Source organism: Falco cherrug, chromosome 9 (genome assembly GCF_023634085.1).
Source record: "Falco cherrug isolate bFalChe1 chromosome 9, bFalChe1.pri, whole genome shotgun sequence".
Taxonomy (NCBI): domain Eukaryota; kingdom Metazoa; phylum Chordata; class Aves; order Falconiformes; family Falconidae; genus Falco; species Falco cherrug.
The window spans coordinates 27731454-27759447 of NC_073705.1; the positions used below are offsets into that span (position 1 = coordinate 27731454).

At 48.7% G+C, this 27994-nt stretch overlaps 2 protein-coding genes across 5 annotated transcripts in view; one reads left to right on the forward strand and one right to left on the reverse strand.

Moving 5' to 3' along the window:
* The window catches only part of SUFU (SUFU negative regulator of hedgehog signaling), a 95512-nt gene extending 87448 nt beyond the window's left edge, over nucleotides 1–8064 (reverse strand). The window contains exons 1-2 of one of the 3 annotated variants that reach the window (XM_055719706.1): nucleotides 7801–8064; nucleotides 550–684 (exon numbers count right to left, since the gene is read on the reverse strand). In XM_055719706.1, coding sequence (XP_055575681.1) covers nucleotides 550–684; nucleotides 7801–7988 — 323 coding nt within the window. In that variant the 5' untranslated portion in view covers nucleotides 7989–8064. Of the gene's footprint in view, nucleotides 1–549; nucleotides 685–5546; nucleotides 5630–7800 lie in introns of those variants that run through there. The other 2 variants (XM_055719707.1, XM_014278434.3) reach the window with 2 other exon arrangements.
* Nucleotides 8065–10349: 2285 nt separating this feature from the next.
* Nucleotides 10350–27621, forward strand: ACTR1A (actin related protein 1A). 2 transcript variants are annotated; one of them, XM_005437258.3, is made up of 11 exons: nucleotides 10350–10498; nucleotides 16241–16305; nucleotides 17182–17257; nucleotides 17964–18089; nucleotides 18882–19006; nucleotides 19327–19543; nucleotides 22648–22740; nucleotides 23476–23650; nucleotides 24501–24562; nucleotides 24936–24976; nucleotides 25365–27621. In XM_005437258.3, exons 1-11 carry the CDS (start codon nucleotides 10451–10453, stop codon nucleotides 25465–25467), a joined length of 1131 nt encoding a protein of 376 aa, XP_005437315.1. In that variant the 5' UTR covers nucleotides 10350–10450; the 3' UTR covers nucleotides 25468–27621. The 2 variants fall into 2 exon arrangements, with proteins under 2 accessions (XP_005437315.1, XP_027658309.1); XM_027802508.2 differs by lacking the exon at nucleotides 17182–17257 and having other exon boundaries at nucleotides 10444–10498.
* The last annotated feature ends 373 nt before the right edge of the window (nucleotides 27622–27994 follow it).

Genomic DNA, 27994 nt, shown 5'->3' on the forward strand with positions numbered 1-27994 from the left:
AAGAAGCTAAGATAATAATTTAATTACTGGAGAAAAGACAGTAAAATAATTAGAATTTTATCCTTCTGTTACACAAACTGGCACTTTATACAGCAGTCACCGGGGTGGTAGTCTGCTGACAGTTACACTGCTGTGCCAGCAATAGGAAAAATGCCCTTATAGCAGTTTTCCAGAGGAAGGCATTTAACATGCACAGGGAGGGGTCAGGATTTAAGTGTATGACCATAACAGACTACCAAGAGTGAAAAACACAAGAAATTCAGTTAAAAAAAATAATCCTAACCAGTTAAAAGAAACTAAAAAAAAAGGAGAAAACCACTCAACACTGACACGGAAATATATTGCATTCAAAGCTTGCAGAGGGGAACATAGTAATTCTTCCACATCCAAGAACAGGCATACATCACCCCTTGTGAGACCAGGGCTATGGTATTCTCAGCAGAAAACCAGCTGTTCAAATAATATGAACAGCAGGACAGGGTTTTACCCATGCTCCCCCAAAATGCAACACAAAACACAACACAGCAACAGAACTTAAATGACACTTACTCATGTACTCTGTTGTCTCCATACAAGTCGCTTAACCCAAAGCTGACGTAGTGCCAGTGCTCAGGAACATTAAGCGCTGGGTTTCCCAGGTTTCTGTACATGCTAACATAGTCCAGAGGGTCGGGTCCTCCCAACCTGCATCACAAACAGAAAAATTATTAGCCAAGTTAGTTTATTCAAGACAAATGGGATGTCTCCACAGGTGTTACAAGGGCCTGTACAAAGACCTGTTTTAAAACATAGCTAGTGACAAAAATTAGATTACCATGTTCAAGTTACTTCTAAAAAAACAAATTTTAAAAAAATTATGAGAAAGGTTGGGTTAAGTCCAGAAAGCTTCAAGCACTGTAAGGCAAAACGCATGTGTGCAACATACTATCATGTTTTTAACGTTAAAGCATAAAAACCTCTGGAAAAGCACATTAAACCTTCCACAAAACACAAAGAAAATTGGAAAATTGTACCAGTAAAAGAGCAATAGCTATATCTGCACTGTAAGCTCTTAATTCAGTCCAGAGTCACATACCTCAATCAAAATAAAACACCAATGCTGTTCCTCAAAGCAGAATTTGAGATGACTAAGTTTTAAGGAGAGTAATCTATACTTCTGAACATAGACATGACAGTTAAAACAGTGGAGGAGAAAAACATTGATTCAGAAAAATTAGTACCAGAACTTGTAAAATACACTACCTACATTAATCTAGAATGAGTAAAAAGCATCATTGCACCCTCTGCTTCAACATTAGAACAAGTTCCTTAAAGGAATATTACTTGTAAGCCAATGCAGCACAGCCAGCCTATGTTAAGCAGCAATCACAAAAACGTGCAGCCACCCTTCCCATTACAAGGCACAAGGAAACGAAGCTGGTGTGCCATCAGAGCACAGCACACTTCTGCTGCTCGCCATCCTGTCTGCCCACACAAAGGCAGGTCATTGCTCACTGTTAGCCCTGTCAATCATAGAACACCTACCACAAGCATTTACAGAATAGCTTAACTTGAGTGAGCAGTTTAACTGCTTCCTGCCGCCAACTGACTTTTTCAAGTAAAATACTCTCAACTGCTCCAAACAAGAAAATCCAAACTAAGATAACCCTGTTCACTCACACCACTTATTACACACCAATTCCCTACATCTGCATTGTCTGTTCAGACCCTGACTCTAACATCTGCAGGTTGCCCAGAGGAAGATGTTAGAGTCGGAGTCTGACTAGCCCGGAGGGTTTGTGTATCATCATTACACTTGCCACAACTGCTGCACAAAAAGCATTTGAGCACCTCAGTTTTGTTCCTTGGTTAAAGTACCACTGCTCTTACATCAAACACTGGCAGGCTTGGCAAGAAATACTTTCTCAGCATCTAGCCTGCTCATCAGACTCTTGTGGCACCCTCCAATACCACTGCTCCATGCCTCCTGGAAGTGTTTGTGCTTCAGATGTGGAGATCCATACTTTGTGTTACCAAGGAAGTTCTGGGATGATCAAACACCAGAGCTTAATTGCAATTATCCCACTGAAGGCCAGCACCCTTCTCAGAGTCCCATCTAGCAGTACAGAGCAAAAAATGCTCACAAGCATTTTGATTCTAAGGTATGAGTGTAACCAGGCTGCTGGTAGTAAAGTCAGAGTTACACCCACCGGCTTCAGAAAACAGGCAATCTGTGCATAAGAGGTTTAACCCTGAGCTAGCACAATTACCCCTAGATCACATTTTCTTGAAGTTCGTTTAGGAGAGACCCTTAAGACGACAGGGTTTTTCAGAGCTGGGGTAGGTAGCATTGCAGAACAGAGGTGCTGAAAAGTCACTTTGCAATTCTGCACCGGCCTCACTACAGAGCTACAGCACCTGAACACCTCCTCCACAAGAGACTCTCCAGAGAAGCAGTCACCATGGCTGGACAGATGGATCCAGCCCTAGCTGGCAGCTCATCGGCCTGGCAAGAGGCCAGCCAGAACCCAGTCAAGTCGACACTTGTAAAATAGTCCTTTCCACAGGGTGAGCTCTGAGGAGAGTTAATGCACATGGGGACTACCTGAGTTTATCACCTGCAGGGAAGATGGTGCCAAGAAGGGCCATGAGAACAGGTCTCCTTTTGTCTCCAGAAAGCACCTACATGCACTGATGCAGATTTCTAGTGACAGTGATACACTATTTGAAATCCTCTGCTCACCTCCTGCTGCCCAACCATATCAAGTCTGTACAAAGTAACGTATCAGCTTGTTGTATTAAAAGCTCTGTGGACTCTCTCCACAACTGTACTGTGCTGTTTCTCTCCTACTGCTGCAGGGAAGAAAAAAAAAAAAACACCGCAGAGCTGGGTTATCTCAGTGACTTTCCCTAAGACAGCTTCCCTCCTCTTAAGTCACGTAAGACCACCACAGTGGCTCTAGGTAGCTCCGGCTTCCCAGCGGGACAGTCAAGGATGTAGTCCAGGATACCAGGGCAGGACAGAGGCAGCAAGCATCCCACCCCCAGTAACAGCACAGAGGTCCACTGGAGAGGGCTGGTCAGAATTATGCAGCCTTCTTGTATGACAAGCAGCATCTTTATGGCATAAAAGGCAAACTGGCGAGCAAGCACAGGGAACACATGTTAGGCCCTGGCATGGAACAGTCTGGTCCTCAGTGGCAGCCTGGGAAAACCCCTTCTCAAAGTCTAGCAATAGCTTGAAGCACTCAGGAAAAAAAAAGTTCCCCCTCTGACATACCCCATCTCCACCTGTTCCCTCGCACTGGCACCAGGTCACACTGAAGGCTGAGATCTCAGCAACAGAAACCCATTCAGGTGGCTGTGTTCAGAGTGTGGCACCAACATCCCAGCCAGTGCTCAGGATTCCCATGGCAGTAACTCCCAAATCAGTGATGGAAGCAGCCAGGTGGAAGCAATTCCCTCACCCCTGATCAGCAGCAGTGAACAGCAGCAGCCACACAATTATTACCTGTCTGGGAAAACTCCGGAGCAAGGGAGGTCAATACGTGGACCAGCAAACCAGTGTGGGAGATAAGCAAGTGGTCAGAGCAGATGTGTAGGATTTGCAACGAAGGGAAAACACCTCTACCTGCTAAGCAACAAGCATCTCACACAAAACCTGCTTCCAGACTGGGTTTAGTAACACCTTAGATGTCAAACAATTCACACTGCTGACACAGGCACTTTGACACTGACAACACACAAGACAAACCCTTATATTGCCCTTGTTCAGGACAGGGACTGACTCTGTGAGTATGCTGTTCTCCAGGGCTACTCAAACATATTCATCAGGCTTGATGCATGCAGTGAGCAAGTCCTGCCTAGACCGCACCACGTGAGCCAGATACCTCTCCCTCACTCCTGCCAGCAACCCCACACATCCCTCCAAAGGCCAAGCCTCCCCAGGGACCCAGGGCACTGTGCTACCCAGAAGGCAGCTGCAATGTGGCACCAGCCGGCTCTGGGGAGCCAAGCTCTGTCCTGCTCAGAGCAGACCCAGCCAGAGTTTAAACCCACTGGTTTACACGCTGCATGACAACTCAGACAGTCTTTACTCCCCGAGAAATTTGGTAGGCTTCGAAGAGAGTCAGACAAAAAGCCTGCAGCAGTGACTAATTAAATTTTGAAAAATACACATCCAAGCCACATACCTATCTCAAAATCGCTGCAATTGCAGGAGCATCCAGCACTAGCTTTAAACCAGCTACCTGGAGCACAGCTAATAACATACCCATGACAATAATGCTCAGCAAAGGCTAGTCAGCACAGATGTTTTATCCAGTTTCGGTGGCAGGTTTCGCTGCTGGTGGAGCACCGCTAATGCCTGCTGAGGTACATCCTCCCGCCCACAGCTACAGTTGCAGGGTTCGACCTTGTATCGCAATCTACATATCAGTACATGCATTCACACAAAGAGCTGGAAGCGTTGGAGGATTTTATTAGGAAGAGCCCAACTTCAAAGCCAGAGGTACAGTACAAATTTGTTACATTCTCTATTCATGGAGCTCATTCAGGAGCAAGAAGGGCAGCCTCGGGGGAAACCGGGTATTTGCATCTCCACCAAGATCCTTCTTTTCACTGATGTTAAGAGTACTCTGAAGTTTCTAAGGAAGGAGAAACCCAAAGAGGGCAGAGAGGAAACAGCTGCACAGTGGGGGAAAAAAATTGGAAAATTCCCAATCCATTCACCCTGAAAAGTCCTTACTGGACTGTTTGTACTCACTTCCCAGCAGCTGACAACAGGACTGCTTTTCACTGCTACCTTTTGACAGCCCTTCAGTAGTAGTCTGTGATTCCCAAGCAGCTGCAGACCACAGGTCAGTGCACTGGTTTTTGAGTACATGGCCCAAATTCAAGACAGGTGATGAAAAACCAACAGTCCAGCCTGAATACTGCCTATTTCAAAGCCTGTCACCAAGGAAAGGACAAATTTGTTTTTTCACCAGCAATTCTACACATCAAGATATTTTACTTAGAGATATTCAACCATGTTTTAAAAATAAAAGCAGATACTGGATACCAACAGCAAGAACTCCTTCTCAGCACATGGCCTTTATAAATACAGCCAGGAACTCTTCCAAGAAGTTCCGATTGCTATCACAAACTCCCTCCCAATATATGCAAATAGCATTTTAAAAAAAGACTAGTTCTATTAAATAATCCACATAGCTAAACCACCTCATTTAACAGGTATCTGGTTCTGCAGATTCTCCAACATCACAAATTAAGGATCTGCTCTGTCGTGCAAGCCAAAGAATACAACTTCAGCTTCCGGACCAAAAAAAAATTGCTGTCAACCATAGAGAAACTGATACATATAATCAAAAGCTGATTAGTGTTACAATATTTCTCCTAAGGCAGGGAACTTTGTTCAGCGATTTCCTCTTCTAATCTGAACCAACTACTAGCTGGCAGCTCAGGCAGAGGAGGACAGACTAGCAGAGAGTGAGCGGTGGCAGAATTCATTCTACCAGACTTGACAAAACCAAGCTCCAAGTTTCACTTAACAAAGGGAGAGAAAGTACCTGTAGTGTCCACGTAGGGTCCACCTTGCACAAGAATTTCCTGCACAGGACAGCAGTAAGAAGCTCATCTCCAATTTCTACGAGTGAAGCTCTCAGCTCTCGCTGCTGGCTGAGCTGACAGTCAGAAGAACTGCTAAGTGGAAAATGTCAGGATAAACACACCTTCACATTACTTCTTACTTGCAACCAGCCATCACTGCCAATAGTAGTTTTTCTAGTGATTGAGCTCAATTGCAGTCAAGTCATCATCAGCTCTTAAGCGAAGAAGCAGCAAGATTTCTTCCCGAACAAAGGTCTCTGCCATTCTTCATTATAGACCTAAATTTCCCTCCATCCCACACACATCATCCTAGTGTGTACTGTTTTAAGTTGCTGATGGAAAAGATGTGCTAACTCCCAAATCAAGGTGACTGGAAATTCTAAAATTAGAAACAGGTGTAAAACCAGACTGATCAGACCACCACCAAAGTACTGCAATACTGACCCACACAGATGATTAAGAAGTTATTTGTATTTTGAGGTCTCAGATTTGCAACATCTTATCTCAGCTCACTCTATCAGTTTAAGTATAAAACAACTTTAAGTAATAAGGGTTAGCAGGCATATTTCTTGCTACAAACATGTAAAAAAACAACACTTCTTTGGAAGACAACAGCAACAGTTTAATTGTCAGAGCAGAACACAGGAAGGATGTTATTTTGCTATTGCTCGGGACTCAATCAGATAGAGACATACAGGTTAAAATGAACTCTGTAAAGAAATTGAGCGTTTGTTAAACTTCTTCCAAATGCTGGAGTAGGGACTGGTCAATAACAGGTACAGTAAACACTCAGGCATGACCTGATCATGTTCCTTAGGCCCAGAAGATGGGTCTGAGCAGCAAAGCGGCAGTGAAAAGCAAAAGGAACTCAACTTTGCACAGGGCTAGATGATAGACATTTATCTCAATTGCTAAACATCCCAGTACTTCCTTCATGCCACTCTCCCACATAAACAACTGCTGTTACTGGTGTCAGACACTGTCAGCAGAGATGGTAAAGCAGCAGATTTGCAGTCTGTGATAACAAATGGCTACGCAAGGGCAAAAGAAGCTGGCTCTGCCCCATGGGTTTTATGGGTATACACACAACACGCATCGTTAAGGATGGAGGCTAGAACGCAGGTTCACTCTGGTCGGTACTGGTGATACTCGAACCCCAAGCTCCAGGCCAGAAGACAGGGCTCGTGCCTCCTGTCCAGGAGGAGAAGCTCCAGCCCCCTACCTTCTGTGGGAACCCTCCACGGAGTAACACACACTCCTTTTTCCCATGGCCTGCCCCAGCCAAGGCCTGCATCAGTCATCCCTCACTCAGGAAAGCTCCAAATCATCCCAGAAACTCCAACACATCCTCCTGCATCCCTCCCTAGACCCTTCCTCCTATTGGCAGCATATCCTTCCCAGGAACCCCCCCAAATACACCTCCCAGACACTCAATTGAATTCCCAGTGCCTCCTCTCCCTGACCCACCACACATCCCCAAACCTCCTGCATCTCATCACAAACTCAGCATGCAACCCCCAGTTCCTCTCACCTCGCTGCAACCCTCCACAAGCCCCACTGTCCCCCCCACAAGCCCCTCCCAATACCACTAGGCCTCCCTCGCTCTACTGCTCCCCCAAAGCCCTCTCGGCCCCACACAAGGCCCCTGCTCCCCAGTGCCCCACACAAGGCCCTGATCCTAGTGCTTCCGCCCAGCCTCAATGCTCCCGCCCCAGCCCCTCACAGGGCCCTCGGCCCCACTGCTCCCCCCCCCCAGCCCCTCACAGGGCCCTCGGCCCCACTGCTCCCCCCCCCCAGCCCCTCACAGGGCCCTCGGCCCCACTGCTCCCCCCCCCAGCCCCTCACAGGGCCCTCGGCCCCACTGCTCCCCCCCCCCAGCCCCTCACAGGGCCCTCGGCCCCACTGCTCCCCCCCCCCAGCCCCTCACAGGGCCCTCGGCCCCACTGCTCCCCCCCCCCAGCCCCTCACAGGGCCCTCGGCCCCACTGCTCCCCCCCCCCAGCCCCTCACAGGGCCCTCGGCCCCACTGCTCCCCCCCCCCAGCCCCTCACAGGGCCCTCGGCCCCACTGCTCCCCCCCCCCAGCCCCTCACAGGGCCCTCGGCCCCACTGCTCCCCCCCCTCAGCCCCTCACAGGGCCCTCGGCCCCACTGCTCCCCCCCCAGCCCCTCACAGGGCCCCCGCCCCTCTCCAGGCCGCAGCCCCGACCGCCTCACCAGTACTTGAGGATGGCGGTGACCTGGAGCGGGTTGGGCTGGTCGGGGTAGAGGCGGCGGCACTCGCCGTAGATACCGTGCAGCCCCGGCGGGAAGAGCGACGGGAAAGAGCCGGAGCCAGAGCCGGACCCCGAGCCTGAACCCGGCCCGCCAGCGGGGGGAGCCCCGCCAGGCCGCACGCCCTCCATGTCCCGGGGACGGCGCGGCGGAGGCGGCTGGTCCCAGCGCTGCACGGCCCGCTCCGCTCCCGGCCCGACGCGCGCCCGGCCCGGCCCGGCCCAAGCGGCGCGGCGGTGCGTTGCGGGAGGAGGGGGCGGGCCCCGCTGCCTTGGCGACGCTGAGTGACACGGAAGTTCCACCAATGGCGACGCGCGGCGAGGAGGCCGGCCACGCCTCTTCCCCCCCTCCACGCCACGCCGCGAGCGCGCCCTCTAGCGGCAGCGGCGGGGCCCCGCGTTAAGCGGGGCGAAGGGCGAGGGCGGGTCCCCGCGAGGAGCGGAGGGGAGCGCGGGGTGCAGGGGGTCCCGCGGGCGTGAGGGGGGGCCTGGGGGGGCAGGAGGGTACCGGCACCTGGGTGGGCCTGAGGGAAGAAGACGGGTCGCCGTGGGGCAGGGTGAGGGGCAGCAGGCGGGCAGGGGGCCCGGCTGGCGGGAGGCCAGGGGCCGAGGCCTGGTGGGCGCCTGCCCTGGCCCCGGCTCGGCCAGGGTGCTTACAGCGGGGCAGGGCCCGGCCCGGGGCAGCTCCCCGGCCGCAGACGCCCCCTGCCTCGGCGCTCCAGCCCATGCACCGTTACCTGAAGAAGTGGGACTGTGAATTGCAGCGGATCGGGAGCTGCTTCTGTCTGACTTGGGCTGTCTGCGCAGCAGGGCCCGGGCCAGCTGGGCGTGAGGCTGGGCACTCACCTCGGTGCTGTTCATAACCCCGTGGTTCTGTGGGACCATAGCTGTGCTCCAAGACATGGCCAGCTAATAGTCTTACAACCCTTGACTACTGCTCTTACAGCTCTTGCTCCTGCTATCTTTGTACCTTCTCCAGTCTTTGCTGTGCCTTTATGCACCTTCCCATATCTGTGGGTACCTCAGAGGCAGCTGTGAAGCCATGCAAGTAGGTGGAAGTTCAAGGGCTGTCTGGTCAAGGATCTTAGCTTGTGTACTAAGCACACTGAAGATCTGGATCATTTCTGAGTTGCAACTACATCTGTGGTCATGTGAAGCTTTGTATGCATGTGTGGGCCAGCATGTGCTCAACAGTACTACAGGTTTTTGCTAGAGCAGTGTCCTGCTTTTTAATCAGCAGAGAGGAAAAAATCTATAAAGTGCTGAAAGGACAGGGTAAGTACTCCTGCTTGTTGCATTTCTCATTTAAATAGCTGAAAGTTTATTCTAAAACCAATATTCACAATGTACCTTTTAGATCGCATATAGTCAAGAAGCTGACAAGCAGACAAATGACTCTCTACTGAGAAAGGAGGTGAGCAGTCAGTATTCTCATGAATCATTGCTTCCCACAACGAACAATATTTCACTCCTGCCATTATTGTGACATACTTTTTGTGACATCTGCCCAAGAAATCAGTTACAGTCCACTGAGAAGGTAAATATAACAGTCACATATGAAATGTTGTATTGGCTGAATACACACATAATGAGTCTCTCCTGACATTTACTGAGATGATACAATACAGGTCTTGAAATAATTGAAACCCATCCATCCTGTTATACAAAACCCCCCTTTTTTACACTAGGTGAATGGTGAAAAACATTAAAGATAAATACCTGAGATGAGACTACCTGCTTGGGCTAAAGGTAGAAACTGCAGAAGAGAAGTCCCAGTGTCTGCATGAAAGATGTAAGACAAGACAGGTGAGCTCTGAATCAGTCTTTGTGTATGCTTACTGGCACTGACGTTCATTTTAACTAATTTCAAGACCCAGTACTGTTGCTCAGTTTCAAGCAACCATATCATTTTAACATCTTTTTCAGTCATCGATCATCCAAAGCGCTTTTAGAACATGTAGCAAACGGAAAACAACACAGAGTGTGCTGTTTTATGTTAGAATGCCTACTATGTGCGTGTTCTTTGTACAGAAACTTCTTTTCTCTTTGCCACACCTCAAAAAACGCAGAGAAACAAGGCAATACTCAGACAGAACAGATGCGGCATGACTGGTGCTCTGTAGAGATGATCCCATGAAACGATGGGACAGTACAACACTTTCATTAGTGATAGATTCCCTCTGAAGAAGGTGTTGTGATCATCTCTTCTCTTTCCCTATCAGAAGAATTGGGGGTGGGGGGTGGAAGTCTATTAAACAGGAAACCAGCAAATCGAAATCTAGCGGGTTTTGGTGGAAGCGCACAGGCTCTGGAACACAACACCCACCACGGCACCGGGGTTTCACGCTGAAGAGGCCGTTTACAGGCCGGAGGTGCTCCCGCAGCCGGGCCTTTTCCGCACTACGCCTCCCGGCATGCCCCGCTCCCGGCGCGCCTTCCCGGCAAGCGCCGCGCGGGGCCCGCACTACACTTCCCAGCAGGCACTGCAGGCAGAGGAATACATCACCCATGCCGCTGCGCGCCGCCGTTCTGCGCATGCGCCGCCGAGGGCTGGGCTGTTGCTCCCTGACGGGTGGCTGCGGCGGGTCCTCGCCATGGAGTCCTACGACGTGATAGCGAACCAGCCCGTCGTGATAGACAACGTGAGTGCGGGCGGCCGCGCGTCCCTGGAGCTGGGAGGGCGGGAAGGGTTCGCGGGCCGCAATCCCTTTGTCATCGGGGACGGCCGCGCCCCGCCCGCCGCCCCCCCCCCCCTCGCCGGCCGGGCCGCCGCCTCGGGCCCTCGTACAGCGCCGTACGCTGCGTCCTCGCGGGCAGCCGCTGGGGCGGGGCTGCCGCGGATCGGCGCGCCGCGATTGGCTGCGGTGTCTGCCTGTCATCCGCCGGAGGGCTGCTGCCCCTCGCTGGTGGGGAGCGGCCCCCGCCACCGCCGAGATGCCTGTTGGCTGGGAGGGGCGGGGCGACCCCATTGGCTGGGGCGGCTGTCAGTCAGTGGGGGCAACCCGCCGTTACCTGCCGGAGAGGGGCGCCTCCCGCCCCGGTCTCGCGGGGTGTACCTGTGCTGATTGGCGGCTAGATCTGTCCGTCAGGTGGGGCTGCGCCCCCGCCTCGCGGCCCCGCCTTGTCCCTCTTTGTGCCTGGGGGACAATGGGGGCTGCTGGGCCTGGCTTTGGCCAGACTCCCAGCATGCTCTGGGGCAGGCCTTGGCCAGGCTCCCGGCATGCTCCGAGGGGGTCTGCGCTTCTCAGCTGGACCATGCTGGAGATGGTTCCCTGAGGCCAACACCCCCGGTCACGGGCCCAGTGAAAGGGGGACAGTCACCCCCAGTACCAGCCACCTGTACCCGGCGCATCCAGCCCAGCAGTCACAGCGAGGGAGTGCCGGCACCCAAGGCATGGACTCCGGTGCCGAAGCCTGCAGGAGGCCGAGCTCCTGAAGGGAATGCTCCCAACGTGGGTTGCATCAGCGTAATTTGACAGTGGGGTGTGGTGTTGCAGATGGCAGCTCATAGCTGATAATGCTTCTCATTGGCTCCAAGCAGACCTTCAACCTGCGTGGGTAATGCCTCAGTCTGAGATGAGTGAGAGCGATTGCATGCCTTGGTGAGGTACTTCTGGATCCAGTTCTGATTAGGTCTGTCCATGCTGGCCTCCCGAGAGAGAGGACCATCCAGCAAGGGGTGGGGAGTATATCTTGGAGGGAACCTCCTTCAGTGTTGAGTCACAGATTCATGCTCCTCCCTTCTGACTTACATTGCCAGCAATTCAGATTTTGTTGTTTCGAAGGGTCAGTGTTGCATTGCCTTCTTTCTCCATAATCTTAATTTCTGCTGAATCTTTTTGCCATGTGACATACGGACGTGCTAGCCTAGCACTTTTCAATGTATTACTTTTTTTTTTTTTTTTTCTCCCATAAGCTGAATGATGGTCAGTCTTCTGAGACCAAGCCAATTATTCTTCTGACCTCTTCTTTGTTATTGATCCCAGTTTCTTCTTTGCAGCCTGAGCTCTCTGATACAGTTTTGGTTTTGTTTCTTCCCCTGGAATCACAGCAGAGAGACTTAAGTTAGACATTGAAGGAAAATATCTAACGGATATTTGAATTGACTATGTGGAGAAAAACATGTTATCTTCTTTATTTGAGACGTTAAAGAATAAGTTACGTTGATTGTTCTTACAAATGACTGGAGTAGCACTGCCCCTGTTGTGGCATCACATGATCAGCTAACCATTAAAGTTATTTCCAGGCACTCTGAGGATGACTTTGTTGTGTTGTAGTCATGTAATAGCAGCCTATATCTAATTTCAGCATATCCTGTCATTATTTAGCATAATGATTACCATCGCTGCTTCAGACCTGAGGAAGGGCTCGTGTGCCAGCAACTGACTGTCTCTTTTCTCGTTTTATCAGCTGGCCTTCATAAAAGCTAATTCTTCTTCTTGCCTCTCTGATAAATTAGCCCCCCCCACCCCATCCCCTGCCTGAACAAGAAGCAGAATGAAGCAGTTGTTGTGACATCTGCCTTTAATGCTGGCAGCCGAAGAGCCTTGTCGGTGACACTGCATTTTTGGTACTCTTCTGAGTTCATGCAGGATGGGAAGTGGAGCTGCACAGAGCAGGTACTGCTGTTCCTGCTGCCTCATTCCTGCATTTCCTCAGAGCGCTGCAGACACCTTTTCAAGGCTGTATGCTATCCTGTCTTACTCTCATGTGTGCTTATGTATGGGATGGTGGGGAGGGGAAATGAGATACTGATCTAGTGAACAAGCCAGACATACCGCCCCTGTGCCCAGTCCCAGTATCTCCCTGCCCTGCTCTGGATTCTTGGAGCCTTCCAAAAGGGCATTAAAATATATTGCTAAAAACTCAACAAGGAGGGGTTTTTTCCTCTTACCAAACAGTATGCTCAGCTGCATGTTTTCTGTAAGGGGAATGTTGTAATACATGGTGAGAGGTTGGAGCTGTACCTCAGCACACCCTTAATACTCTTCATTGTCTAATAAGTAATTTTCAAGAGTTGTGTTCCCATCTTGCACTCCAGAAAGCTCTCCCTGAAATAAATGCTCTGGAAGCCCTGATGAACACAATGTACATGTAAATAGACAGAATGGTTCAGCTGTGGCCTAATCCATTGAATTGTCTCTGTTTACATAAAATAGGAGAAAATTTGGCTTTGTAGTCTTAAGTGATGGCATTTTAAACAGCTGAGCTGTCAGTAAGGACCGTTCTGTCTTTGGTTTGTTCTTGGTCTTATAAAATGTATATCTAATAAAATAGTTTTACAACAATACAAAATGTGCACTCCCCATAAAAAGTACTACATGGCAGATGGACTGTTGGTGATTTCCATTTAAATTTGAGTCCTAAATGCATCAAGATGAATGAATCAATAACCGACTAGCTGCAGAGCTAGCAGAAGAGGCATGTTCAGTTACTTCAAGGTACTCACAAGAATTTTCCATGACAATCTTCCTTGACCTTGACATTTGACATGGTTTTTCTTTCTTCTTTTATTCTTTTGCTCAGATTAAAGAAACAAACCAAATAAAACATCGTGAAAGCCCAGCCAGGATATTTACTGGTGGAAGGACGTTAACATCTAAATTTTTTTTAATAAGAGCTTGTTAGCAGAAGTGAGGATGCATGGTTTGTTCCTTATTTGAAACAAAGATGAAAAAACAGGTCTTTACTCTAAATCTTCTGAATCACCCAGAGTTATTTCAAAATTTAAACCTTTTCCTCTCATTGTATAGGAATCTCAGACTGGTCTGTAATAAATAGATTTACTCAGTGCACACATAACTTCAAAGAAGTAAAATGTTTTTAAGAATAATTGAATAGGTCAGAAAGTGCTGTCAGGTCTTTGTACTGCGGAGATAGCAAACAGCTGTGCTTGCTTTATTCCCAGGCACTTGGAAGCACAACTGTGTTGAAGTCCCATCCTACCAGCACATTCAAAACAGTCATTTGTCTTTGACTTCAGCTAGGAGTTCTGAACTACTGACACGTTCGGTTAACTTTGAACTTCAGTATGTAAATCTTAAAATGCATAACTTGCTGGGAATCTCACTAGGATACACTGGGTAATTTTTGGCCTGGCATAAGACAGTTTCGATCTCTGTGTTAAAATAAGAACATCATTGTTCTCCTGAAACCACTTGCCAGCAGCAGACTGTGCTAGAGGCAAGATCAGTCATTATCTTGAATAAAATATTAAATAAGCACAATATTCTGATGTAGTTTTATGTTACTGTGTTTGATTCAGCTCCTTTGCTACAAAGATGGTATTATTTCACAGGTACAGAGTTGTTTATAAGCTATAATAAGGAAAATCAACAATAGTTTAGTTTTATTCCTTCCTTGGCTTTGAAGTGAATAGCCAGAAGAGAGTCTGTCTAAAGGGAGGTCTTTTTAACACTTCACAGGCCACTTTGTCACACTGGTACCTGTTAGTGCAGACCTTGGGATGCAACTGGAGCCGAGTCCCTCTTGCCCAGAGGGAGTAGTCCTGCCCCAGTGCCAGCTCTGGTGTACTCCTTGAGCCAGCCCGGCTGCAGGTGTTTTGTCAGGAGACAAGGATTCAAGTAATCTACTTTCTATACATTTTATAACTAACTAGGTCTGGTTTGCAGGGTGTTCCTGATAATCATGTCTTACAGATGCATCCTGGCAAATCTGACTGGCAGTTTTAAGGCAGGAGTGCCCCAGCCCTCATGGCAGATCACACACGCTCTGTGCAAAGCCCAGCACCTTAGCTGAAACTGCTGATGAAAGTAGTTTGGGAATAAGGCACTAGACTCTGAACTGGAGAGGCTGGAGCCACCCCACATTCTTTTCTGCTGAGCCTGCTCTGGCTGGTAACCTCCGGCACTGGAACGGGGCAGGCAGCTGGGACGGCAGTACCAGAAACCACTGTAGCCAGAGCTTGTCTGTCTGGCAGAGTCTCGAGCAACTCATTTGGCCTCAGCCTCTGAGTGAAAGTGGTGATGCTGACCTACGCAGAGGTGGCAGGGAGGGAAAAGTGGTGGAGGAGTTGTGTCACTGCTCATTTTAAAATGCTCTGGGCAGCCAAAATGTCTTTTTGGCCTCAGAAACAGCAGTCCTGCTGCAGAGCTCTTGAGTGTGAACAGGCGCTTCACAGGTCACAGGTTTCGTTGCAAACTCACATGCTTTGCTCCCAGTATGGAGTAAAGCAGAACTGCACCTCTTTCTGCAGAAGAGCTTGCTCCCATGATAGTCTAGGATTACCAGTGAAACAGCTTATCTGGGGAGCTTCTATGAAAATCTGCTCCTTAGCAAAACTTGGGGTGTTTCTGCAAGCTGCTCATTGTTTCAAGATGTCATTCCCTTATGCAGGGAGATGAAATGGAGGAGGGGAAGGAGTCAGCATGGATCCGAGTTGATGATGGGGTTCCCAGGATACTTCTGGATGATACCGACAGGAACAGGAGCTGCGGGGCCAGATGCCCAGCACTGACTCCCTGCCAGGGCCTCCCTGTGGCTGGTTCTACCCACTCTGTGTTTGCTGCTTGTGCTGTTTAGAATGTTGCAGAAGGCTTTTTGGATTTGTGCCTCTCTGACTGCCATACCTAATCTCTTCTTCCTTGTCCCTTCTAAACAAGCCCTATCCTGTCAGCCGCTCTTCCTGCCTCCAGCCTTTCCCCCTGCAGTCTGACTGGCACCTTTGTTCTTTCCAGACACCAGTCTGGGTTTGTTTCCAGTGTCTTTTCTGACCACATTTCTGTGACATGCCTCCTTAGCATTAGTTTATCCATCACCTGACGTTCTTTTCCCTAGTGTCTGCTCCAACCTGTTTCACACAGTCCTTGCCTACTCCTTTCTCTGACTTTACCCACCTTGCTCCATCCTTTCCAAATCTTCTTCTGAGAGGCCTACAGCTTTCATCCTCCCTCTTTTAGCAGTGGCCCCTGAAGCTGGCAGGGTTCACATGCTCTTGCTTGGCTTTCTGGAGTGCTTTCTTCAACCCAGAGGGTATTTGAGATTGATAGAAAACTGCAGAGCTTAGATTTAGCCTCCTGCACCCCTAGCAATAGCACAGGGTATAAAGATAACTGCCTGTATAGAGTGGCACTTGGGTGTGTACCCAGAGCAGCACAAGGACCCTCCGGGTGCCCCTCTGTGCTTGTGCCATGTGTGATGTGTTGCTGCCAGGGAGCGTGCCAGTTACTCCCCTCTAGTGACCAAGCTGGCCTGCTGGCACCTTCCCATCCCCAACCCTGCCTGGAGCATCGGTCCATGGGGAGCTTTATTCCTAGTAAAAAGGAGAGGATTCGGCACTGCCGATGTACTTTGCTACTCCTTTAAAACTTGCAAAGATGACTGAATGAATGATAAGCTCATTTATTTATCTGTTGCTTCCACAGGGCTCGGGTGTGATTAAAGCGGGTTTTGCAGGCGATCAAATACCGAAATACTGCTTTCCAAACTAGTAAGTATTCTGCTGGTCTTGGTAAGTCCTTAGTACTGTGTACCAGTTCTTTGATACATAAATGGGAAGAATCGTTCAGTTTTGTAATTGAAGAAATGAGTTATTCTTTTTTTGCCTGCTGCACAGAAGCATCAGGGAGAGGAGATCTCTGCTATTAAGTACTATGAGATTTTCTGGGGGGACGCATCATAAAAGATGACATCACTTTGTCACGCTTAACACCCAGCCAAAGCTGTAAGATGCTTTAGTCGTGAGGCATGAGGAAAAGGACCAGGAAAAAGACAAAGCTGGGAGGAGAGGTGTGAAGACCTCTATATTTCTTTGAAATGTGGCCTGATGTCTTGATTCCTGCTAAACTTCCTTGGAAGTTTTCTGAGAGTTTTACTGGAAAGGGGACTGCTGGATCAGGAACTCTGCACGGTCACTGGCTTTTATTTTCAGTGGGTTGGGTTTTTAATGAGTATATTTGTGTTCTGAGCAATGTGCTCTGTATGGTGAGGTGGGCATGGGACTGCAAGTGTCTAATCTGAGGTCAGGCAACACTATGTGGATCTATCTGCTCAGACCATTGCTCAGTCTAGCCACATCCACCCCAGGCACTGTTGGAACAAAGAAGTCCTGAATCATCAGGGAAAGTATGGCCAGACTCAGCTGGCTTATATCCTGCCAATTCTGTCTACGATCTGTTCCCTTCACTGCTGATTCTGAGATTATCTTGGACCAAACCTGGAGCTGTCTGCACCTGGTAGTGCCCCCAGGCTCCCCTATTGCTTTAGAAAGTACTGGTTAGGACAGAGGGGAACACAAAGTAATTAATCCTTCTGTGTGGCTGAGTGCTCTCCTCTAGAAGCATTTATACTCTTGCCTCTGTTCTAGTGTGGGGAGACCAAAGCATGTTCGTGTTATGGCTGGTGCTTTAGAAGGGGACATTTTCATAGGTCCAAAGGCAGAGGTAAGAAAACCTATATACTGCGTTTCTCCATATATCTCTGCATGCTGCTGTAAGGAGGGGTTGTAGCGCTTGTGCTTAAAAGGGCTGTGGCTCCTTGGTATCTGCATACAGATCTGAAGAGCAGAATGGATTGTCACTCCTAACTTACTGCAGACCATTTTCCCCAAGTCCTCCTATATCTTCTTTTTTTTTCTAGGCTACTTCTAGGTCTGTATGGTTACATCCCCATCTCTTTGACTGGGAACTTTAGAAACGGACCCTGCTTGGTTGCCTTTTATCTCCCTGGTGTGGGCAAGAACCTGGCTTTCCACAGTCCTGCTTTTGTCAGCATGCGTCCTATGGTCTCACATTTCTTGTGAGCCCTCTGAACTACATTGCCCAATACCACCCCGTTATGCTTTATATCATGACTGAGCTGGTAGAACAAAGTACCATTTTGATAGGTGTCTGTATGTTGGCTTGAAAAGCATTAGGATGGAATGTGCTCTGCAAACGCCAGACTTTCCTACTTGGTATAAAAAGGCCTTGTTTCATCTTGTGAATAGATGTTTGTGATTAATGTTCGGGGTTTGCCCTATATGTTAGAGATAAGTTGTCTTTTAGTGGAATCCAAAGTAAGTGAGTTTGACATTAAATCATAGTGTTCGGAAATGTGATTGATTGAGTCTCTGACAGGTATGCTTTGTTGCCCTTTCTATTTGCTCAGGAGCACAGAGGTCTCCTCACGATCCGATACCCAATGGAGCATGGCATAGTGAAGGACTGGAATGACATGGAGCGCATTTGGCAGTATGTGTATTCAAAAGACCAGCTTCAGACATTCTCGGAGGAGGTGAGATACTGCATTACGGAATGGCACAGGTGTCATTCAGTGTGTGTATTAACACTGGGAGCCTGGGAACTCCAGGAAAGATTTGGGACTTTTCCTTTGCTTTTCCTTCTAAATCTGTCTGTTGTTAAATTAGGATCTTTCACATCCCAGGAGATAACTGCACAAGAAGTGTCTAAGCAGAATTCTTCCCCAGATCTGATGTTCTGGCCTGATTAAAAATCTGACTTTCAGCATTTGTTATTCACACTGTCTTAATGATTCTGCTCTAGGCCAAGTGCTGCTAACTTTTCCTGTTCTGCTTGGGCAACAGGCATATCCACTCAGCAGTCCCATGATTTGAACTGAGGAAGGAGAAAACCACAATTCCATGGTCTGGAAAGAGCTGACCAAAAATTATTAAATGACTGAGAGCAATAAGTTATATAAGTGGAGCAGGAATATTTCTGCCCGCTCATGCCAAAACTGTAGGCCTTCACCCTTTCTTAGGGTCTGTGTATTTTGGCTAATCTGGCTGACTTTTGGTGGAGAGTCATCTTGTTCATCCTTCATGGGGTAGGGTTGCTCACATAGTAGATTTCCTAACACTTAATAACTAGACCAGAACCTTCCTGGTTTTCCAACTTAATACAGGTTATTCACAGTCTAATACAGCTCAGTAGCTGAAATTACTCCCTCCTACTTGTCGTCTTGCACCAGTGGTTCCTAAACTGAAAAAATAAACAGAAAATTTCACGAACGCATGTCTAGCTGCCTCCTGGTTATTGCAGCACAGCTTCTTCTTTTCTTTACCAGCATCCTGTGCTGCTGACAGAAGCACCCCTAAACCCACGCAAGAACAGAGAGCGTGCTGCTGAGGTGTTTTTTGAGACCTTCAATGTGCCAGCACTATTCATCTCCATGCAAGCTGTGCTTAGCCTGTAAGTGCCATTCATCTTTGATCTGTGCTTGTGAAATGCTGCCGTGAAAACCATTTTTCACAAACCAAAAAAACCCTGTGGAAGACCACACTGGTGTCAGACTTACCCCCTTTTCAAGCAAGAACTGAAACTCAATTTTAATTTTTGTAATAAAGAGTTTATGGGAATTTGCTGAACTATGATGAGAGCTAGGGTTTTTTGGGTTTTTTTAGCCCCTGCTCATGTGAAATCTCTGCTCCCTGAGTTGACGCTGGATGTGCTGCATGCTTGTGGTCACTTTGAATTGCCTGTTCTGACTTGATTGTTTGCCCCTTTGCTAGCTACGCAACTGGGAGGACTACAGGAGTGGTGCTGGACTCCGGGGATGGTGTTACCCATGCGGTTCCCATCTATGAAGGCTTTGCCATGCCTCACTCCATCATGCGGATTGACGTTGCTGGCCGTGATGTTTCACGCTTCCTGCGCCTCTATCTCCGAAAGGAAGGCTATGACTTCCACACAACCTCTGAGTTTGAGATTGTCAAGACCATCAAGGAGGTGATTTATTGTCTGTTTCTGTGTTTGTCCAAGAAGAGATTTCTGCCCAAGGGAGGTTGTGGCTTTTGAAATCTAGTAGGAAGTGCTGGCCCACCTAGCTCCACACCTCATTCCTTTATCTACCCGAGGGATGTTGGGGCCATTAAGATAATGAAAGGACTGGAGCATCTCTCATAGGAGGAAAGGCTGAGAGAGCTGGGACTGTTGAGCTGCGAGAAGAAGTTTGGGAAGGATTTCATCAATGTGTAGAAATTTCTGAAGGGAGGGTGCAAAGAAAACAGAGCAAGGCTCATTTCCAGTGACAGGATAAGATGCACAAACAGAGGTTCTGTCTGAACATAACTTTTCTGCTGTGAGGGCAACCAAGCACTGGCACAAGTTGTCCAGAGAGTTGTGGAGTCTCCATCTTTGGTGATACTTAAAAGCCATCTGGACATGGTCCTGAGCAACCTGCTGTAGGTGACATTGCTTGAATAAGGGGGTGGACAAGATGACCTCCAGGGGTCCCTTGCAACCTCAGTCATCCTGTATTCTGGGAGACATATAGTCAGGGTTGCGTCTAATCCCTATTGAGAGGCTGTTAACGTGGAGATGAAGACAGGCTGGTGGTTCAGAATCTGTTTTGTTTATCTGTGCTGCAGTTTCTCAAGAGTCTCATACCTTTCACTAGTGTTTGTTTACCCTTCAGGGTAAGGGTCTCTGAAGTCTGTGGCAGGTAGGGAACACAAGTGGGATATTGCAAGTTGCTCCCCCTTACCCTTGTGAAAGAATTCACTCACAGCATTCACGTTTACAAAAGGTTCCCCTCTTCGTAGAGTCTGCAGTGTTTAATGACCTTAGAGGTATGCACCAGTTGGGAAAGGCGTGATTAAGGTCACTCGCAAAGCAGTTACCTTGGCTTCTGTTGTGGGCCAAGGGAGGAGGACAGAGGTGGGACGGAGGGTAGCTCGGAGCTGGTGACTGCTCACAGCATGATGCACACATGGATGAGTTGCGATCTTGATTTCAGCAAGGCTGTGTGACACTTGCGGTTGCCTGCACATCTGTACCTTCAGTACATGGTGTCAGTTCTCAGGGCAGTGCTGGCTGTGGTTGCTGTGGCTGATGCCTGGCAGTTGCTGCCATGCTGCGGGCCCCATCACAAGCTGTGGTTGCCACAGGTAGCACTGGGCTGAGTCAGCAGCCCGTGCTGGGGCTTCAGAGTGTTAAGCTATTCTTGAGCCTGTGACCTACCGGCAAAGAACCATAGTGGAAATCATGCGCTTGCTCTGCATGGCTGTAGGTCAGCATGGCTGGGCTGAGGGAGCAGGGCTTGTACTTCATGTCGCGGTACAGCTGAATGGCTTCTACCTGTTACCCAGAGCAGGAGACTTCACAGGACTGTAGGTTTTAGCTACTCTGTTCTACAAGTACTGATTGCTGAATGACAGAAAAAGCTGATTTGTAAAAATACTGCAGCACCTGTAGACCAGAAGATCTAGCGATCGGAGGCTTGCTGGAGAACTCTGTTTCAGAAGCAGCCTGTTCTGTACCAAGCGTCAGTTGCAGTGCAATTGCAGTGGCCTTACAGAACGGAAAAGAGTCTTGTATGCCTCATAAATGGCCAAGGCTCCCTTTGCATTTTGGGTGGTGAAACTATTAAAAGATGTTGTGCTGACTATTAAACACAACACCTTGCACCAGTACAGTCTCTTCTCTGGACTATACACTTAGGGAACAAAGAGCAGGGGAAAGTGAGCCAAGTCCTACTTTGCATACTGACTGTCCTCACCAGTGAGATTGCTGAAGAAGGGAGGAAAGAACCTGATGTTTGCTCTCCGACCTATACCTTTTGCTTTAAGATTAATTTTAGCTGCAGAAAGTGTTGCAGATTTCTAGGATATATGTGCTTGGAATAGCAGTGAGGTTTCTGTGATGTTGGTGCCATTTGTCACTTGATTTGCAAATCTGAGGGGTTGAGTGTGGCTTCTTAACGTTTGCAGCTTTCTTGCCTCTGGAAAAGTTTGGATTAGCAGCCTGAAGGCACTGTGGCAAGCACAAAGCTGAGATCCTGTACGTGGGAGTTTCTCAGTCGCAAAAGCTGCTTATGATCTATTGGAGTCTGTCTGAATTGAGTTGGGCTTTGGTTTTTTTTAAGAGGAAAAAAACTGGGGAAGAAATTTGGAGATGTTGAAAAGTCTAGAGGAGAAATTGCCTTAAAAGGGGAACCCTTAATACCTACTTCAGTGGGATCATTGTTCTCTGTGTTTTGGTTTACTGTGAGGATGGTCAAATACCCTCAGGTTGCCCAGAGAGGTTTGTAGATTCTCCATCTGTGGAGATACTCCAGACATGGCTGGGCATGGTGTTGGGCAGCCTGCTCTAGCTGACCCTGCCTGAGCAGGGGGTTGGACTAGAGGATCTCAAGAGGCCCCTTCAAACCTGAATGTTTCTGTGATTCTGTTTAGATAACTTTTTTTTAATCCTCAAATTATGACCATTTGGAATAACAAAGCTTACTGTGGAATCAAAAATATGGGGTGCTGGAGCAGTTTGAAGAGTCAGAGTATTTTGTTGCCTGTAAGTTTAAATGTAGGTGGGCAATAGGAAATGAGCAGCTTAATCGTATTAAGAAATTTTTGCTGTTAGCTATTAGCTGTTGTTTACCCTGTTGAAATGCAATGGTGGACTTTCTTTGCACTCCTAATCCATTGTGAGTTACCTGAACCCACCTGTATACAGGGTTAATGTCACAAAAGGTGTTTCAGGTGCTTGTTTTACTTTGCCCTAGGTAGTTGGGAAGTGCTCGCAGGATAGTTACCCCATCTGTGCTAGAGGGAGGTAACTTCTAAGCAGTGAGAAAGAGCTGGAAGCAAGAGGTGAGCAGCAGCTAGAGGGGGTGTAAGCATCCGTGATGTCTCTAATCATCACACGGAGCTGTAGCATGAATAGGTATTTTACCTGATGCAAACCCAAAAGGTTTTTTCTCCAGCAAAAAGTACTGTTGAAATTGGTCTCCCCAAAGGGATACATGGATTTTGATTGTTGGTAAGAAAAGTATTTTATTGGAGGCAATTTAATGTTTACCCTTTTCATCTTCTTCTCCCTGACTGTTTCCTCTGCAGCGTGCCTGCTACCTGTCAATAAACCCCCAGAAGGATGAGACTCTGGAGACCGAGAAGGCTCAGTACTACCTGCCAGATGGAAGCACTATTGAGGTTTGTAAGGACCACCCTCAGAGGATGCCTGAAGTGAAGCACAGGGTTTCTTTCCAGAATAGCTTTCCGTCTAAAGACGGGAAATGTAATGTGGTGGTAGGTGAGAGGGAATAACTTTAAAAGAGCAGAACTCATTCCAGGCTGTTGACTGGGCACTAGAATTTTTAGGGGAAGAAAAGATTGTTAGGAACCTCACAACTACTACTAGAATCCTGGGTAAGGATGCAGCATGACCATGGGGGCTCTGAGCTGTTTGAGTGCAGGCTCTGATCTAGCAAATCTTTATGGAGATCAGGTACGAGTGGGGGTAGTTATCAGCTCACTAAATTCAGCAGTGGTTTTGTATGTGGCTTTTGTCCTGCCTAGAGGGGCCGAAACAATTGCTTTGAAGAGTGAGTTTGGACTGCTCCTCAAAGACTGAGCCCCTTATGGAATGCTTGAAGGAAGGGAAATACAGGTCTTGGTTCCAGCGCCAGGGATGGATCTGCTGCTCCCTTTTCTGCCTGCTGTATGGGGCTGAGCAAGCTTCAATCTCTTTAATCTGCAAAGGGAAATAGAGCCTTTTCCAGCAGCAGTATGCCAGACTGGCATTCACTTGGGAGCTAGTGATGCAGCGTGAATGTCCAGGAAACTTTGTTACTCTGAAAGTTTCACCTAAGAAAGGCCCAAACTGCAGGCAGTGAACAGAGCCACACTTAGCTCCCTTCCCCTCTGTACTAACTTCTTCCCTTGCAGATTGGCCCTGCCCGTTTTCGAGCCCCGGAGCTGCTGTTCCGGCCAGACCTGATAGGGGAGGAATGTGAAGGACTCCACGAGGTGCTTGTTTTTGCCATTCAAAAATCAGACATGGACCTGAGGCGAACGCTGTTCTCCAACATCGTGCTGTCTGGAGGCTCCACGCTTTTCAAAGGTTCATGCCTCTCCTCTTTTGGTGGGCTGTGACATACATGGTGTCTTGCTTCCTTCTTGTGTGGAAACCGGAAAGATAACCTAGATCGCGCTCAAACTTGTCCTGTGGGGTGAGGGCTGTGGGAACTCTGCTCTCTCAGGGCGGGTTACTGTCTCATTTTCTGTGTCCTGGTCATACCCTTCTAGATACGCAAGACGCCTGGGCCCTTGTACATCACTTTCTGGGCTTGAAGGGCTTTGATGTTTTCCTCCTATCACTCTCTCTGTGTCAGGACTGAATCGCTGCATTCATTCCTGCTGCTGTAGTTCAGGGTGGTACTAAAAGGCTCTTGCACACCAGAGACCTTAGGTGATGCGAGTCCAGCAGCTGTGGTACTGCATGAAGCATCAGCTATGTATATGCAAAAAGCTTTCTACCCATCCCCTCAGGGCTCTGTTGGTCCCCATCAGCTTAAAGACATCCTCTGCCAGAACCTGTCACCCTGTTACCCACAGGTGGACATCTCCAGATAGATCCTTGTCTTCCTGTTCAAACCCAGCTCCCCTGTACAAATGGGCTGGGCACAGGAGGAATGCCCAGGGAAGGAAGTGGTCCTAGCTGGAAATCTCGTTTGCTCGTCTCAAGTTGCTGCTGGAGGGATAGAGCCTGTTGTGCCAGTGTCTGAGGTCTCCGAGTGAGACAAAATCCCGTTGCCTCGCTGACTGTGTTCTGTGTCTGTCCAAACTGGTCTCTCTGTGAGATCTGGAGTGGGATATTTGAATAGGATTGCATGGGACATGTCCACATAGTTAGTAGATGGAACTTGGGATTTTGCTGAGGGCTCACACTATACATTTTCTGTCTTGTGTAGGCTTTGGTGACAGGCTGTTGAGTGAAGTGAAGAAACTAGCTCCGAAGGACGTCAAAATAAGGGTAGGAGCAATCTCTTCTGTGTTTATCATGTACTACGTGTGTTGTTCTGTGGCCTTTAAAGAACCATGCTGAGAGTGCAGCTGCCATTTGCTTCAAACCAGAAATTACTTACCTGAGACAGCCCAGCAGTATTTGCTGTTGTGATGAAAACCTGTTTGGTTTCATCACTGAGAAGGTGCCTCCTCTGACACTTGACCCCTGTCCAGGACCCTGGACCACAGCGGCTGTTTTGGCAGAGGCTGTTGGGTGCCTTTTTGGTAGGAGAGATCACACCTGTGTTTGCTGCTGTTAGCTGTAGTGAAATGGGAGCAGCGTGCCAGGAGGAGCAGAGTGGAGCTTGGGAAGGTACTGACTGATTCTGTCTTTCTCCCAGATATCGGCTCCTCAGGAGAGATTGTATTCCACATGGATTGGGTACGTACTGCACACTGACACGTCTCGCTGTGGGATGAGGGCCGGGGAGTCACAGCCTGTTAGCCCTCACACTGTTGTCCCTTCTGGTCCGGCGCATCAGGAGGGTTTCGCTGTTCAGCTGCTTGATGCTCAGCATGTTACTGGAGCAGGAATCAGAGGGTCGTTTGGGAGGGGGCGGCTGGCGCCAGGCTCTGTAATGCCAGCACCTTCCAGGCTAACAGGAGAGGAAGTGACTGTCTAGAGTGTTTCTGTTGTGGATAACTGGGAGCCTCAGCACCTTTCTGACCTGGGGAAGTGTCTAGCAACAGAAACAGCTCTCCCCTGCAGGGATATAATGAGAGTGCCCCCGGATTTTCCTTTAACCCATAACGTGCCTGTCTCTCCCCAGTGGCTCTATCCTGGCCTCACTGGACACCTTTAAGAAAATGTGGGTTTCGAAAAAGGAATATGAAGAAGACGGAGCTCGTGCCATCCACCGAAAGACCTTCTAGCCCTGGGACCTGTCCTCAGTCTCCTTGAAGACTCACTTCAGTTCTAAACTCGCTTTTCTGAGTCCGAGTGTCTGAGAGCTGCCTGTGTGTGTGTGTGTGTGCGCCAGCATGCCCCGATGTCACTGAGCAAAGACAACAGCAGCAGGAGGGTTGTATTAGTACTACTAACTTCTTATTTTTTTATTTTATTTTTGTTGTGGTTTTTTTTTAATGGAAAGGAGAACATACCAATCTGAATTTCTCCAAAATGGCTCATTCCTTTTTCATTTCAGTCCCTTAATTTCTGTATCGCAATCACGTTTGTCACTGTAAAACAAACAAGCAAGCAAAAACAAAGGGAACAGCTTATAGAAACTGCCTAGCAAGCCAGAAGGGAACCAACCACTGCAGACTGCTCGTGCAGGCTTTCGTCAGCCCAGCTGCGATGCCTGGATCATCTGGAAACATAGCTGAGGCCCCATAGCTACTTTCTTCCTCAGCAGTGTCTTCACCATCAGTAGGTTTTGGAAGTTGTTTTTAATACATTTTTTATTAAGAGAAAGCACATTCTCAACAGTTAAGCCCATTTGCCCCCACTGGTTTTGGTGTGTGAGTGTGCGTATGTGTGCGTAACTTCTTAGCCTGATGTGTGGGTCTGCACCACAGCTGGAGAAGTTGGTGATAGGACTTAGTTTGTATTGCATGGAGTAGAACAAAGCAAATCTAATCAGCTGTCGTTGTACTAGACGGTTACTCTCTCGTACCTTGTTTTAAATACCTTTTCTCCTCTGGAAGCAAGTGCCCTGGAATGGGGGTGAAGGCACTTGTGTGTTCCCCTTCAACCTGCCAAGATTTACAGTGCTGAGTTCTCATGTTCTTTCTCTGTAAAGAGTCCAGGCTGTTTCCCTCCTTCCTGCCACGTCAGGGCAAAGGGAGCATGTGTTTGCAGCCAGGCATAACTCTTGTGTACTTTATCCATTCTGGGGCAAAATAATAATTGGAAAGGTGCATTGTAATGTAAGAATTGTTTTATTTATTGAAATGTCTGAAGATATCTCAAATACTGACCACAGCACCTGGGAATTACGCTTTGGGTCTTCTTTGAATGCCAGCTGTCTATTGTTTGATGTTGACACTGCATACAGCACACACGCTTAGCCGAATAGCCAGCCAGCCCTGCGACACCACCCAGTAACTGCTCTTTAGGGAGTATGGCTGTTCTCGATGAATATGCTAAATGAGAGGACGATAAACTACCAGGACGTTGGTGTGAGCAGCAGGTTTGCGAGCAGGAAGCTGTTGCAATGGCTGTGTTCTACTGTACAGCATATGCCTTTCCGCTCCCCTGGCGGCTCCTTTGCCATGGCGTAAAGCTCTTGCCTCGTAAAAGCTCTACTGCTTTTACAGCCACGGGCAGGCCTACAGACCTGCTTGTGTTGGGGCATGCCACCGTTTCCCCTTGAAGTTTTTCTTACGCATTATTTGGTGCTCTCTTGGGTTTTTTTCCCCTTGTTAATTTTCTGCCGTACCTGGCAGTAGCAGTGGAGCTGGAGTTGCTCGGTGGCAGTTCCTCCGTTCCCCTCCCCCTGTTCGTTGCCATGCATCACCGCGGGGTCACTCTCAAGCGCAGAGGTGGGGTGAGAGCTGGAGGGCTGCTGCATTGCCCCAGCCGAGATGAATGTAAGCAGCGTGTTGTACCTGTGGGAACCATGATCTCAGGGCTCACCACTGGGCTTGGAGAGGCTGTAGGCAGGTGTGGTAGCGGTTTCTTCCCAGCTGAGGCCACGTGGTTCTTCACCTACCCCACTCAGAGCAGACTGTTTTTGAAGCAAGAACCTGTCAGGTAGAGAAGAGCCAACAATGCTCAGCCTTCTGCTGGAAAATCGGTTGCATTCTTGCTGGTGTGCTGCAGTATGCAGAGGGGAAGCAGCAAAACCCCTCAGTTCAGTTACCACATGCCCCAGGCAGTGCCAGTGCTCCTCCCTCCCCCCGCAGCCCCTCTGCTGGCCTTGCAGAAGCAGCAGTGCTCCATTTTGTAACCTGCAGTGACCGGACAGAAAGGTGCCGTCACCAATCTAGCATTTGTTTGATCTGCCTGACTGTTCCCTTGCACACTGTCCAAACCATGTTGCCTGGTGGTGCCCAGCATACTTAAATAAAGTCATTCATATACAACCCTCAAGTCTCCTGGCCTCATCTTCCCATATTTGCAATTTTAAGGAGGTAACTTGTGTTCTTCTCTTGCCTGCGCAGAATCGTTGCTGGCCAGTCTGCAAGGAGACACCATCTGTGGTCTAGGATTGCATTCCTGGGCTGCAGCCGTGGTCTGCACCGGTGGTGTCCAAAGCTACTCTCAGCAACTGTTACCTCCCTTTGTCGCTGCAGACAGGTGGAGGGCAGCCCTGGCTGAGCAAGGGTGATGGGAGCAACGCCACTGTCATCATGAGACAAGCTGGTGCCCGCCCAGGCGCTGACGGAGAACTAACACAGCAAGCTTTGCTGCCAAGGTGGGCAGGGAGGCACGGGAAGGCGGCACAGGCCTGTGACT

Coding starts and splice junctions, on each gene's coding strand:
- ACTR1A (XM_005437258.3), top strand. CDS start 10,451: ATGGAGTCCTACGACGTGATAGCGAACCAGCCCGTCGTGATAGACAAC. Junction 16,306..17,181: donor AAATACTGCTTTCCAAACTA/GTAAGTATTCTG, acceptor CCTCTGTTCTAG/TGTGGGGAGACCAAAGCATG. Junction 18,090..18,881: donor TTCAGACATTCTCGGAGGAG/GTGAGATACTGC, acceptor TTTCTTTACCAG/CATCCTGTGCTGCTGACAGA.